The following is a 12,649-nucleotide window of genomic DNA, read 5'->3' on the forward strand; positions in this document are numbered from 1 at the left end:
ATGATAATAAACGGTTAATTTAAAAGATGTTTCGTTTTTTTCTATTATTATTTTTCGCGCACATTAACTGGTCAAAAACAGACTAATAATACTATTAAAATAACACACACAGACACTAAATTAATACATAATACAAATTTAAATTTGTACTTTTTAACTATTTAATTTCAGTCAAACAGGCTGATGTTATCATCCCGTGTGACATATCAGTTTATCAACAATGAATACAAAATTCACATTTAAATTTTCTTAGTACTTTAATTTGCAAATAAATGTATACAGGGTGTGAGAAAACAACAACAGATCTTTGGTACCTTCCATAATGGGAATGTCAAATTGAAGGAATGACTGGCAAATGAATGACCAGCAAATACAGTAAAATGATGATTTTCACACACATACCGGTTGACACAATTTTTGAAGCAGAAAATCTTAACCCGGTTCAGTAACCTTGACTGGAATGAAATATGGAAGTTTACATGGCCGACTGATGACTTGATGCACTTCATGCTCAACACTTATACCAGCACTTTTGTACTCCACTCAGAATAGTACTGAAAGGGCACAAAAACTATATGATGTAAATGCACTGAACGCACACACACACACAAAAAAAATGAAATCAAAAACCCAAGAGTGCTGAAATTTACTGGCATCTCAGAACTAAGTCACTTTGTGTCAAACATACATTCATTACTCAGCATGTCAGAGCTTTGCTCACATACTAAACACAGAGATGACATGAACAGAGCTAGAATTGCATAGTGTTCTTGAATCTACTTGTTTAACCTGATGAAACTGGGCAGGGAATTCAAATTTTTTTGTTTATAATATGTTAAACACATTAAGCCACTAATGCATACAGCCATGTGATCAGTATCTGAAACAACTTAATATGAAAACCATCTAAACTGAAATCACACATTGAATTAAATCTCTCAGTGGTCATGACATCATTTAAGTGCACATGCCTAATTAGAAGTTAACGGAATGGGTTAAAGGAATGATTCTACAATGCTGGATATATATTATCTGAAAGAAACTAGTGGTGTTTAAAGATGGTGTAAACTTACGTTAAAAATAAATGTGATAAATTCAAGTGTGCAAAAGCATAAAGAAATCTGGGTTCAGATTAGATGAACCTTAAACTCAAAACAATGTCAGTCAGAAAAGTGATGAATAATAAATCATACATTCTTTGTTTGGTGCAGAAAAAAAAGAGTGGTTGGGAAGTGGACAAGCAGATTTTACCTAATACAACAATTTAAGGCGAGAAATTAAATAAAAACACCCAAAGAAAAAACGTGTCACATGACAACTGCTGTTTCATGGCCAATAACTTTCCCACAATTACGGCAATCCATCTGTTAAGATTCTTTAAGTTTTTTTTTTTTTTTTTTCAGCCAAACTGAAAAGAGACAAGCATTTAGTGGACAAACACTAAGCATTCCAAGACAGCAGCAACATCCATGCCCCTCTAAATGCAAATATGGAATTTTCTCGGGAATAAAGCAAGCCACATAAAAACCAAAGAGTATAAACGCAGCATAGGAATCATGTTGAAGGCACAATCTTCCCTGACACAATGAAAACCCCCAAAAGCAGACGAGTCAGACGCAGAAAACTAAAGACGCCGACTGCAGATGGAGGGTTGGGGGTCTGGTAGAGCTGGGAAGGATTGTGTGTGTGTCCTGGCCCCCCAGAGAGAGCTAGACTCAATCCTGGGTTGAGCACACCTCTCTGTGACTCTCGGCCTGCAGATCTGGCCCGCAGTGGCACGCCGGGCTACAAGCCGTTTGTGGAGTCTCTGGGCCGTTCTGATGGACAGGGCTGCCCTCTTCTGAGTCTATCGCTTCTGGCGGTGACCCCGTCTCTGTTTCTGGCCTATTCTCAATGCCTGTGGAAACACCCTGAACCTTCTTACTCAGCTCATTACGCTCTATCTGTAGCGCACGACAGAGCTTTTCCAGTCGCTGCACCTTCACCTGCAGGCTTTCAAACTCCTTGTCTCGTAGTGTTTTCTACAGTGGACAACAGAGAGAAAACATAAAACTAAAACGTGCAGTGCAGCTTTTAAACAATTACTCGTGCTACAAAGTTTTAACTTTTTGCAGTAAAGGCCCTGATATACTTCAAGTGAAATTTTAGAATGAACTAGGGAAATAAGGCCAAAACTAAATGTGTTTGGAGTTCGTTTCAGGAGGAAAATTCAATTTGCCAAAGCAAAATTTCCAGGAAAGCTTGCTTGATTTCAAATTTCTTTTTATCCCCAAGTGGAGAACGAAAAAGAACTTAACCGTGAGTATATCAGGGCCTTAACTGTCAAGACAGAGAACAGAACTGGCAAAGATCTTAGAACAACAATCACCTCCTCTGCCATCTCCAGCAGAGCTTTGTTACTGCTCTCCCATCGTGATCTGTACATGGTTGTTTCCTTCTCCAGCTTCTTAATCTTCTTGGTCATCTGCAGCATGATACAAAAACAGATTAAAGCACCTTTCACATAAACACAGCCTTTAGAGATTTAGATTTTGTTTTGAGAAATGTGTGACAATGCCCAAGACGACCTACATTCTATGCATTAATACAGGCCTTGCAGACTATTCCAATGTGCTACTTTTCTATTGTTTTTCCATGTAAACACGCGCTAGATGGACGTGTATAACTGTACAAAATCAGTTAAACTTTTTTAAAAAGGTGTCGAGACCTTGCAGTATTTTTTCCCCATTTTTCAAAGCAAAAACGCGTTCTGTGGGAACGAGCTCTAACAGTGTCTTTGTAGGAGTGTGAAGTCCACAACATCCACGAATCACTACTAAACAGTAATTTACCTTTTCCATCTCTTGTTTGAAAGTTGTGAACACCTCGTTGCTTTTGGAAAGTGTGTTTTGAAACTCTTCAAACTTCTCGGTGTACAATGAGAGCTAAAAAAAAAGGCAAAATAAAAACATTTTAGTATGGGAAGTCAACACACACATGAAACAGTAACAAAATGTTCTGAGTGGGGCATAACCATGTAAATAACCACAATGCAACGGAGTTCTGGTAGTTGCTAGATCCCTCCCTCTAATCTATACGAATTTCTGCTAAATGGTGTATATACTACCATTCAAACGTTTGGGGTCTGTAAGATTTTAATGTTTTAGAAAGACGTCTCTTTTGCTCACCAATGCATTTAACTGTTTTCTACTTTAATGCATTTTAAAATTCAATTTATGTGAATGTTCAATATCCATTATTCCAGTCTTCAGTGCATTCAGAAATCATTCTAACATGCTGATTTTGTTTCTAATTGAAACATTTCTGATTATTATCAATGTTGAAAACAGTTTTTGCTTCTTACTTTTGTCAGGATTCTTGACCAGAAAGCTCAAAAGAACAGCATTAATTTGAAATAGAAATCTTTTGTAACATTTTAAATGTCTTTTCTGTCACATATGATCAATTTAAAGCGTCCCTGAATACAAGTATACATTTCTTTCCAAAAAACACTAATAACTCCGTTTGTCCTATAAGTGTGTGAGTTAAGTCAGATCTGTCTTATGACCCTCACCTGCTGTTTCAAATGAACCTCCTGCTGTTTCATGAGCTCATACATCCTCTGAGACTCAGCTGCCTCTTTCAGGAGCTGGAAAAGAAAGAAATGAGACCATAAGAATCTTAATTAGTGACTGGCAACCCTGTCCAGAGGGAATTACCACACCGGTACACATATAAAGGCAGTTTCACAGTAAAATTATGGAACATTCATCCCAACAAAAATAGAGAATAAGTTTGTTTCTGTAACTACAGCTGATCACATGTTTGAAGTACTGGGCAATGGATGTAGAAACTCACAAAGTCTTTCTCCTTCTGATGACGGCCCTCTGAGTCTTTGAGGAGTGCCTGTGCCTGGTTAAGCTTTGCATCTACCAGCTGCTGTTGCAGATCTTTGTGCTTGAACACCTTGTCAATATGCTGAGAGAGAAAACTATGTCCTTAAGGACAGCGGCTCCAAAACACAACTCAAGTAATACATAAAAACGTATGAATGTCATTTTAATAAATAAATAAACTTTGAATTGTACAGAATCAAAAATAATGAGCTTAATATAATGGCATCATAAACAGTATTAAACTGTATTGTTTAACAAACACAAGCACAGATGTTTTCCCATTTATCTTCAGTTAAAAGGCATTAGAAATTTATTTTCCATTTTCATCCTTTATTTCCAAATCTCTCACCTCCTCTCTGAGCTCGTACTGCTCAATAAGTTTCTTTAGTTTGTCAGCCAGCTCCATGTTCTCCTGTCTTAGGTTTGCATTACGCTCGTTGTGCTGCTCCATCTGTGCTTGGATGTCATTCAGTGTCACCTGGAAATGTGAGGTCACTTCCTTTCTTTTCTCCTCCTCCAATCGGGCACGTTGCACACCATCCTCCTGCCAAGAAAAGCAAACATTAATCCACTAATCTCATTAAAGAAAGTACAATGCAACAAGCTTCTGGTTAAGTGAAAAGTTGAGTTGGAGCACTGCTTAAACAATACTTTGAGAAGGGAAACTGCTGAGGCAGGACACTTCTGAACACCATTGAATTTAGATTTTGCATGTGGCAGGCACCACAGACATGATGATTACAACTTACCCTCTCTGCATAAATGACAGATATCTTGTTATTTGCATTCATATCAAGTTAGCGTACCTTAAGTGTGCGGTTGTGTCTCTGCAGTTCTCGACAGAGACTCTCCAGCTTGCTGCGCGCCAGGATGGCCTTGCTGTGCTCATTTCTTAAGTGGTCCTTCTCCTGGATCAGCTGCGTCTGCTTCTTCTGCAGGGCTCGCATCTGTTTCTGAGCATTACGGTGCTCCTCTAGCTAAAAAAAACAGCAGGACAGGAGTATTATTATAAGTTGTCTAAATTAGGGTTGTCACGACACCAGAACATCAGTAGTCGATAGCATACGCATTGGGTAATTACAGTGGTAATAGCACTGAGATTTGAAACATCTTTACAAATGTATCATTAAAGAAAGCTCTTAATGTGGTAACGTGGGCTGAAAATGCCCTTCATTTCCTTTGTATTGTATTCATGTCGACAAGCTGAAGCCCAGTCAGCTGAAATGGCAACACACGGTCTGCCAAATAAATTATTTATCTGTGCACATCATTATTTTTCATAAATTCACTCGTGATCTTTAATCGAAATACCTTCCTCTCCCTCTTGCAGCGACATCTCATCTCTTCTCTGATAATGTGTTCACTGGTGTGAGGACAGGACATCCCGTCACTCACGAGATCACAGCAACAGAAAACCACAACGATCTAACAACGGGCAAAATCAAGCCCTGCCCAACAATTTTTCTTGTTCGAGAAGCCATTTCACGCTAATTGCGATTGAAGTGCTTAAATAACACGTATGTCTGTGTCTATAGATGTTTGAGACTCGTTTATTATTATTTTTTTATTTCCCTCCGAAGCTTCGAATATTCAGTGTTGATTACTACCGAAGCTCAAAAAATGGTATTCGGATCACCAGCAATTCTTCTATCACTACAAGAAACTACTTTCAAATAACTTAAAATGTTTTTTTTTTCTTGTATTGTTTATTTTTATCTCCATGTATAATGTTTGTAAAGGTTTTTTGAAACCAAAATTAAATTTTTTGCTTGACTATTTTCTACCCTCTCTCTCTCTAACGCCGCCTTCACACTGGCAGTTGAAATCAGCTCCGTAATACGCAATACGCACCCAGCGGACGTCGTACACAACGGTGAAAAGCGTCGGAAGCACTGATCTATATAGAATGACATATATTATATATATATATATATATATATATATATATATATATATATATATATATATATATATATATATATATATATATATATGTCATTATATAGATCAGTGGTCGGAAGCCTCGGAAGCGAGTATATTTAAATATTGAATTATTTAATTGTATTAACTGCCCTAATAACGTTAAAACATCATGAAAATAAAAAATGACATGACAACTAATCGTTATAAAATCATTATTTATTTTATTAAAAGTTAAGAATCCAGGTTTGTTTATCAGTAACATAGCAACGCTAACTTCCGTTGGGATTTTCGGATAGAAACCGTCCGTAGCCTTTCGCAAGAGTTCAATTTTTTTAACGTATCCGGATGGCCAACGGACACGATTTTTTTCGCACCGCACTCGTTCGCACCTGGTTCGGACCTATTCGCATGCGGTCTGCGAATCTCCATAGGAAATGAATGACTTCCGGTCGTTTCGCTGCCGTATCGGAGCTGATTTCAACTGCCAGTGTGAAGGCGGCGTAAGAGTGATCTTTTCTCTGTATACAACAAATGCTCTGAGATGTTGACATTTCTTGATCATCATCATCATCATCATCATCATCATCAAGTCTTACCAGCTCAGCATACTTCTTACAGAGACCACCCAGCTTCTCTTCTGGAGTACTCAGTGTGTTGAGAGTCTGCATTAGAAGGGTTATCTCTTTGCCTACAATGCAAAAGCAAAGAATAGAATTTAGATTAAGAATAGTTCTGGGTATTGACACACTTAATTGGATTTTGATTCATAAGCTCTTTATTCGAATCTGATCTCAGAAATATTTCAGGTATATGTCAGGAAATTTTTTTTTTCTAAATGATGTAAACTACAGGGTGGGCCATTTATATGGATACACCGTAATAACATGGGAATGGTTGGTGATATTAAAGTCCTGTTTGTGGCACATTAGTATATGTGAGGGGGCAAACTCCTCAAGATGGGTGGTGACCATGGTGGCCATTTAGAAGTCGGCCATCTTGGATACAACTTTTGTTTTTTCAATAGGAAGAGGGCCATGTGACACATCAAACTTATTGGTAATGTCACAAGAAAAACAATGGTGTGCTTGGTTTCAACGTAACTTGAGTAACTTTTATCTTTGGGGTCATCTGAAGGCAATTGTCTATGGTGTGAAGATACGAGATGTGCAGCACCTGAAACTACGGATACTGGATGCCTGTGCTGGCATTTCTCCTGCGGTGTTGCTATCAGTGTGTGAAGAGTGGTAGAACAGGGTTGCATTGACAATCCAACACAATGGGCAGCACATTGAACACATTTTATAAGTGGTCAGAAACTTGTAAATAACTCATGAACGAATACAGTTACGTTGAAACCAAGCACACCATTGTTTTTCTTGTGACATTACCAATAAAGTTTGATGTGTCACATGGCCCTCTTCCTATTGAAAAAACAAAAGTTGTATCCAAGATGGCCGACTTCTAAATGGCCAGCATGGTCACCACCCATCTAGAGGAGTTTGCCCCCTCACATATACTAATGTGCCACAAACAGGACTTTAATATCACCAACCATTCCCATGTTATTACGGTGTATCCATATAAATGGCCCACCCTGTATATAGGGAACAATATTAATGAAAAAAATCAACAGAGTCCAAATTCAATTGCTATTTATTTTTAGATATAATAATGAGCACTTAAATTAAAAAGTTAATATTTAAACATTTACATTTGTAATTCAAACTTTCTATTAGTGATATAATAATGTTTCTCCTCCAATTCATTGTTGAAATTTGTTCACAGCAAAGACTACAAAATTTACCTTAGGATTCAAGAACCGATTTTGGATATTAAAATTAATATAGAAATCGGTTATTCGATATTTTCAACCCAGAAGATCAAGTCAAAGTGTAATAACAGACTAACAACACTAAAGCATAAACTCCATTATGAATGGAGGTATGCAAGTGCTACTGGTGAAAGACACCATTGAAGAACACATTCTGAATGCCCAACTGCATTCAGATCAAGTGTGTGGGTTCACTTTGAATTGTACAGAATCACAAAGAATGAGCTTGAATTGTGCTTTTGTTAGTGAGGCCATATTACTGCAGTAAAGTAAATGACACTACAGTAACACATGGATTTTAGAAAGGACAAATACAAAAGGATGCACGTCTCAACATATTTATTATACAGCCCGAAATCCAGAAAAGTTGGGAAATTTTGTCAAATGTAATAAAATCAAGAATCTGTGATTTGTTAATTCTCCTTAACCTTTATTTAACTGACAAAAAATACAAAGAAAAAAATGTCTAATGATTTCTCTGGCCAAATTAATTGTATTTTGTAAATATAAACTAATTTAGATTTTGAAGGCTGCAACACATTCCAAAAGGCAAAATAAAAGTGAAAAGACTATAGATAAGACTATAAACACTATCGTGTTTGGGTATAAAAGGAGCATCTACCAAAGACTCAGTCTTTGCAAGCAAAGATAGGTCTTGGCTCAACACTTTGTGCCAAATTTCATGAGAGAATTGTCAAACAATGCAAATATCACATTACTCAATGCAAGATTGCAAAGTATTTAGGTCTTTCACCAAATACTATACATAAAATTAAAAAATAAATAAATAAAAAAATAAAAAAATCAGGGAATCCAGAGAAATCTCAGTTCATGTAGGGCAAGGCAGGAGACCTCTGTTGAACGTGCATGACTTTTGAGACCTCAGACGGCATTGGGTGAGAAACCATGATAATATTACTGTGTTAAATAGAGCCACATGGGCTCGGGAGTACTTTGGAAAACCATTGTCACCTAACACAGTCTGCCCCTGCATCAAGAAATGCAACTTGATTCTGTTATGCAAGGAGAAAGGAGAAAATCTGATCAATGCAGAAATGGCACTGAGTTCTCAGGGCCCGAGCTCATCTCAGATGTTCTAAAAGACAGTGGAAATGTGTAGCCTGACTACGCCAGACTTTGTACTTCCGCTCAATTTCTTTTCGCTTCTATACTCAGTCTGAGATAGCGACCGTTTTCCCCGTTTTCCTCCAGCCTCAAAACAGCCGGCCAATCAACGAACAGAGGGCGGGTTGAGAGCCGTGACGTAGACGCTGATTGTACCGTGGATTCGTAGATTTACTTCACATAATCTGCAAAAGTCGTTCACAGCCATGTACATTCCGGTATGCATTTCGCTCTATGGTTTTGTTTTCGCATCATACATGTGTTTACAGTGGAAGTTAGATGCGGCATGCGGCTGAGCATGCGCATAACACACGCCATAAACAAACGTTATGTGATTGCCGCCCGCCCCCCCCGAGAAAGAAAACGCTTTTCAATTATGCCATGCCATGCCATACGAAGCAAAGCAAAGTAGCAGAGTTTGGTATTACCAGGCTAGGAAATGTGTGCTGTGGCCAGACAAATCCATGTTTCAGCTTGTTTTTGGGAAAAACTGACTGAGTTCTCAGTCCCAAAGACAAAAAGTCCCAAAGACAGGTGACAGAAGCAAAAGCAAATAGCTGTCATCTATGGGTGAATTACATATGTGTGAAGGTACCAGTGATGTAGAGGCGTATAATGGGATTGTACAGAGACACAGTACGGTGCAAAAGGTTATATTATATAATATTATGTGTTTATATATATATATATATATAAATTATACCTTTGTGTCTGTCTTTATTATCTCTTTTGATCAAAACACATTACATAATGTAAAGAGCATTAATAGCAAGCCAACAGTTAGTGTCGGACTCGTTACACACTTAAGCAAATGCACTGACTCACCCAGTCCCTTCACTTTCTTCTTGTCTTGCAGCTTCTTCTGGTCCTTCTCCACACACCCATTGCCATTCAGTTTGGCCTCCACCTGTTTGCCGTCCTCTCTCTCAGACAGCCCGTTCACCTCCACGCCATCAGGCTGTCCATTGGTCACTGCCACATCATCGCTGCCAACACCACCATGCTCATGACAATAGGTGCTGAGGATGTCCTCTAGCTGTCTGCACAGTTCCTCAGCCATGTCACAGGAAGCAGAAATCGCACCAGCCTCTGCCACTAAACACAAAGAAACATGAGAGAAGACATACTGCAATGGAAATGACTTTCCCACAAAGAAGATGTGAATATACTAAGTTTTTGGGTTAGTTTAGAACACAAAAGAAAGAAAAAAATCAACTTGTCAGCTCCCTTACAGCCTTCATCAGTCTGAGCATTGTTGGTCGGTGTGCCGTCCGACTGCGTTTCGATTTCTTTAGGGCTATTGGTCATCTCAGATGCTGCGGTGCTCTCCTCCGTATCATCTGCACTGCTATCAGCAACTGAATCCTCCATCTCCCTTCTCTGCATTGCTGATCTGTGTACAAATATTAAAAAACACCACAGTACACAGGTAAACGACTACAATACGACACACTTCACTGTATAACTGCTTGAACAGTTACAGTTACAATTCAGTTGCACAATTAAAACGATTCTGATGTGTAAGAGATTGACAAAACAAACGAGGATGACACTTGTTGACTACGTAACTCACTACATAACATTAAAACGCGCTAATCACTACAATCCGATTTGAGATCACATTTAGTCAATCGTTAAATGTTTCTTGTAAACTTCAGTCAACAACAATCAACAGACGTGCCTAAAAAGAACAAGTGTTACGTTTATTTGACGGTTTATAACTAAATAAACATACAAGTATAACTGAGAGCTGTAGCTGTGTAACATCTCGCTCGACTAGTTTAGCAGTCATGGCTAACAAAACGCACAGTTAAATATCCGCTAACTTACTTGACGCGCTCTACACTTTTACAAAACAGACACACTTTGTGTATCTGTGCTGTCAGATAATTGTGTTTAAAATAATACCAGTGTCTCAGTTTGGTCCAAGAAACCCCTTCTGATGTTTGTCACCACTCTTTACCCTTCCCACTGCTGCTTCTAACTGACACAGGAAATACCAGGGAAACACTCGAAGATGATTGGTCGAAATGTGGCATTGTGGCAAACTTCCGGTGTATTATTAGGTGTGTTTTTTTTGTTTTTATTATTATTGTAGTGCACTCTGGCAGTGGTTTATTATTTATTTATTTTCGTTTTATTAGCTTCGCAATAATATTTCTAATTTAATTTAAAATGGTATATTTCCCGCTAGTGATGGGAGCAGCGTCACCCTTTTAGGCCATTTGAATCAGTTGAACCAAATGATTCGCAAAATGATTCACTGTTTCGAATTCGAAGCGCTCGAAACACCACAAACTGGTGGAACCTGCTGGTCAAAAGTCAAGTGCAACGAAAACTCAACAAAGAACAAAACATTTACAGGCGAAAACATAATAAAATATTCTATAGAGCTTAGAATATATTAAAAGAAGTCTAACTTACTGCTCTCTTCACTTGTAAGTTGCTTTGGATAAAAGCGTCTGCTAAATGATTGAATGTAAATGTAAGTTTAAACCTTTTTTATTTTAATATATAAACATTCCTTGAACAGCAGTATTTTGAAATGTTTCGAAACGGCTAACAACAACGCTCAGTTTGCTGAAATCACGTGACGTGGCGAGTTCAATACAAGCTCCGAACCACTGAATCGACACAGGTGATTCATAAATGTTTCGAAGCTTCATGTTTCGCATTCGCAAACATCAGCGTCGTCGCCATATTGGACCGGGCAACTCTCTCTCTCTCTCTCTTGCAAAAAAAATATGCCTGATTCATGTGTTGCTTGGGGCTGTAAAAACCGTCGCACAGCCCAGACAAAATCCCGGGGAATTACCTTTCACAAGTAAGATTGAACAATTGTTGTACTTGGTCATTATAACGTTATGTTGACAGAGCCAGACTAAGCTAGCAAAAACAAGCTAGCTATGAATGCTGATACTGTATAACAAATTGTAAAGGTTTTATAAAGGTTTTATCAAAGTTTATTTGCTTTCTTAAAAAGGTTCGGGTTGATTTGTGGATTAAGACATAATCAGCTCGACTCATCACGACCTTTACAACTCCATCTCACTGTTTCGAGCAGCGCCACCAAACAACCAAGCTGTGTGCTAGAATCTTTTGCTAAAATAAATTACAGAAAACGAAGCAACGTAAAACTCCATGCACTTAACTGATATGACTCCGACGTTTCAGTTAATTTTTTTTTTATAATAATGACTAATAAATAAATAAAAAACATGAAAGGGCAAATTAATGTGGTTTCTCTATTCCTCTCAACTTTCTCTTTATCATTTAAACTAAAAAATAATAACAATCTAGATTTTTATTTTATTTTATTTTTTTACATTTCAATTTTCAGTTAGCAGAGTTCTCTGTTTTGTTCAGAGTTCTTAAACAGTTCCTGAGAGATTTTGTTGTCTATACCAAAAGTAGCCATTGGGACCTTAAATTAATTTTTTTTTATGCGTTCTCCTGTCATAAATGAGTACATTTCTGTGACAATATCAGGGCCATCACAAAACAGTGGCTAAATATGGAACCTTGAGTCTACAACCTTTCCAACAATATGTCTTCAGAACAATTTTCACAGGATGAATTTAGAGTATTCAAACTTTTGAATGATACCTAATTTATGATGATTACCAATAAATATTCATGGCTTGAAAAAGGATGGAAATTTGTCAGACCTGTGCTTCTGGTTTATAGATTTTTTTGGCCTAGGGCTAACTATGACTCACTGCCAACGTCGAGATGTTTAATACATTTTCCAAACATACTGAATACACTAATCATTACTTTCCGGACCTTTGGTAGAAAGAAATCAGAAATGAACTGCACTTCTTGGAACATTAATGGACTACTCTTGGTTTAAATCCAAAAAACAAAACAAAAAAACTTTGCCAATAATCAAGAT

At 37.7% G+C, this 12,649-nt stretch overlaps 2 protein-coding genes across 2 annotated transcripts in view; one reads left to right on the top strand and one right to left on the bottom strand.

The window, feature by feature from the left end:
* Nucleotides 1-123: 123 nt before the first annotated feature.
* On the bottom strand, nt 124-10,791 carry txlna (taxilin alpha). Its single transcript, XM_081376398.1, has 11 exons — nt 10,663-10,791; nt 9,987-10,147; nt 9,580-9,849; nt 6,395-6,486; nt 4,682-4,852; nt 4,225-4,419; nt 3,838-3,957; nt 3,554-3,628; nt 2,832-2,924; nt 2,369-2,464; nt 124-2,021 (listed from the first exon to the last, which is right to left on the bottom strand). The coding sequence occupies exons 2-11, from the start codon at nt 10,138-10,140 to the stop codon at nt 1,716-1,718; spliced, it is 1,572 nt and encodes a 523-aa protein (XP_081232524.1). The 5' UTR covers nt 10,141-10,147; nt 10,663-10,791; the 3' UTR covers nt 124-1,715.
* Nucleotides 10,792-11,388: 597 nt separating this feature from the next.
* Nucleotides 11,389-12,649, top strand: part of LOC308697429 (THAP domain-containing protein 6) — a 2,677-nt gene continuing 1,416 nt past the window's right edge. The window contains exon 1 of the mRNA XM_081376657.1: nt 11,389-11,578. Coding sequence (XP_081232783.1) covers nt 11,499-11,578 — 80 coding nt within the window. The 5' untranslated portion in view covers nt 11,389-11,498. The remainder of the gene's footprint in view (nt 11,579-12,649) is intronic.

The sequence above is a fragment of the Scardinius erythrophthalmus genome, assembly GCF_964197995.2.
Source record: "Scardinius erythrophthalmus genome assembly, chromosome: 10".
NCBI classification, from domain to species: Eukaryota; Metazoa; Chordata; class Actinopteri; order Cypriniformes; family Leuciscidae; genus Scardinius; species Scardinius erythrophthalmus.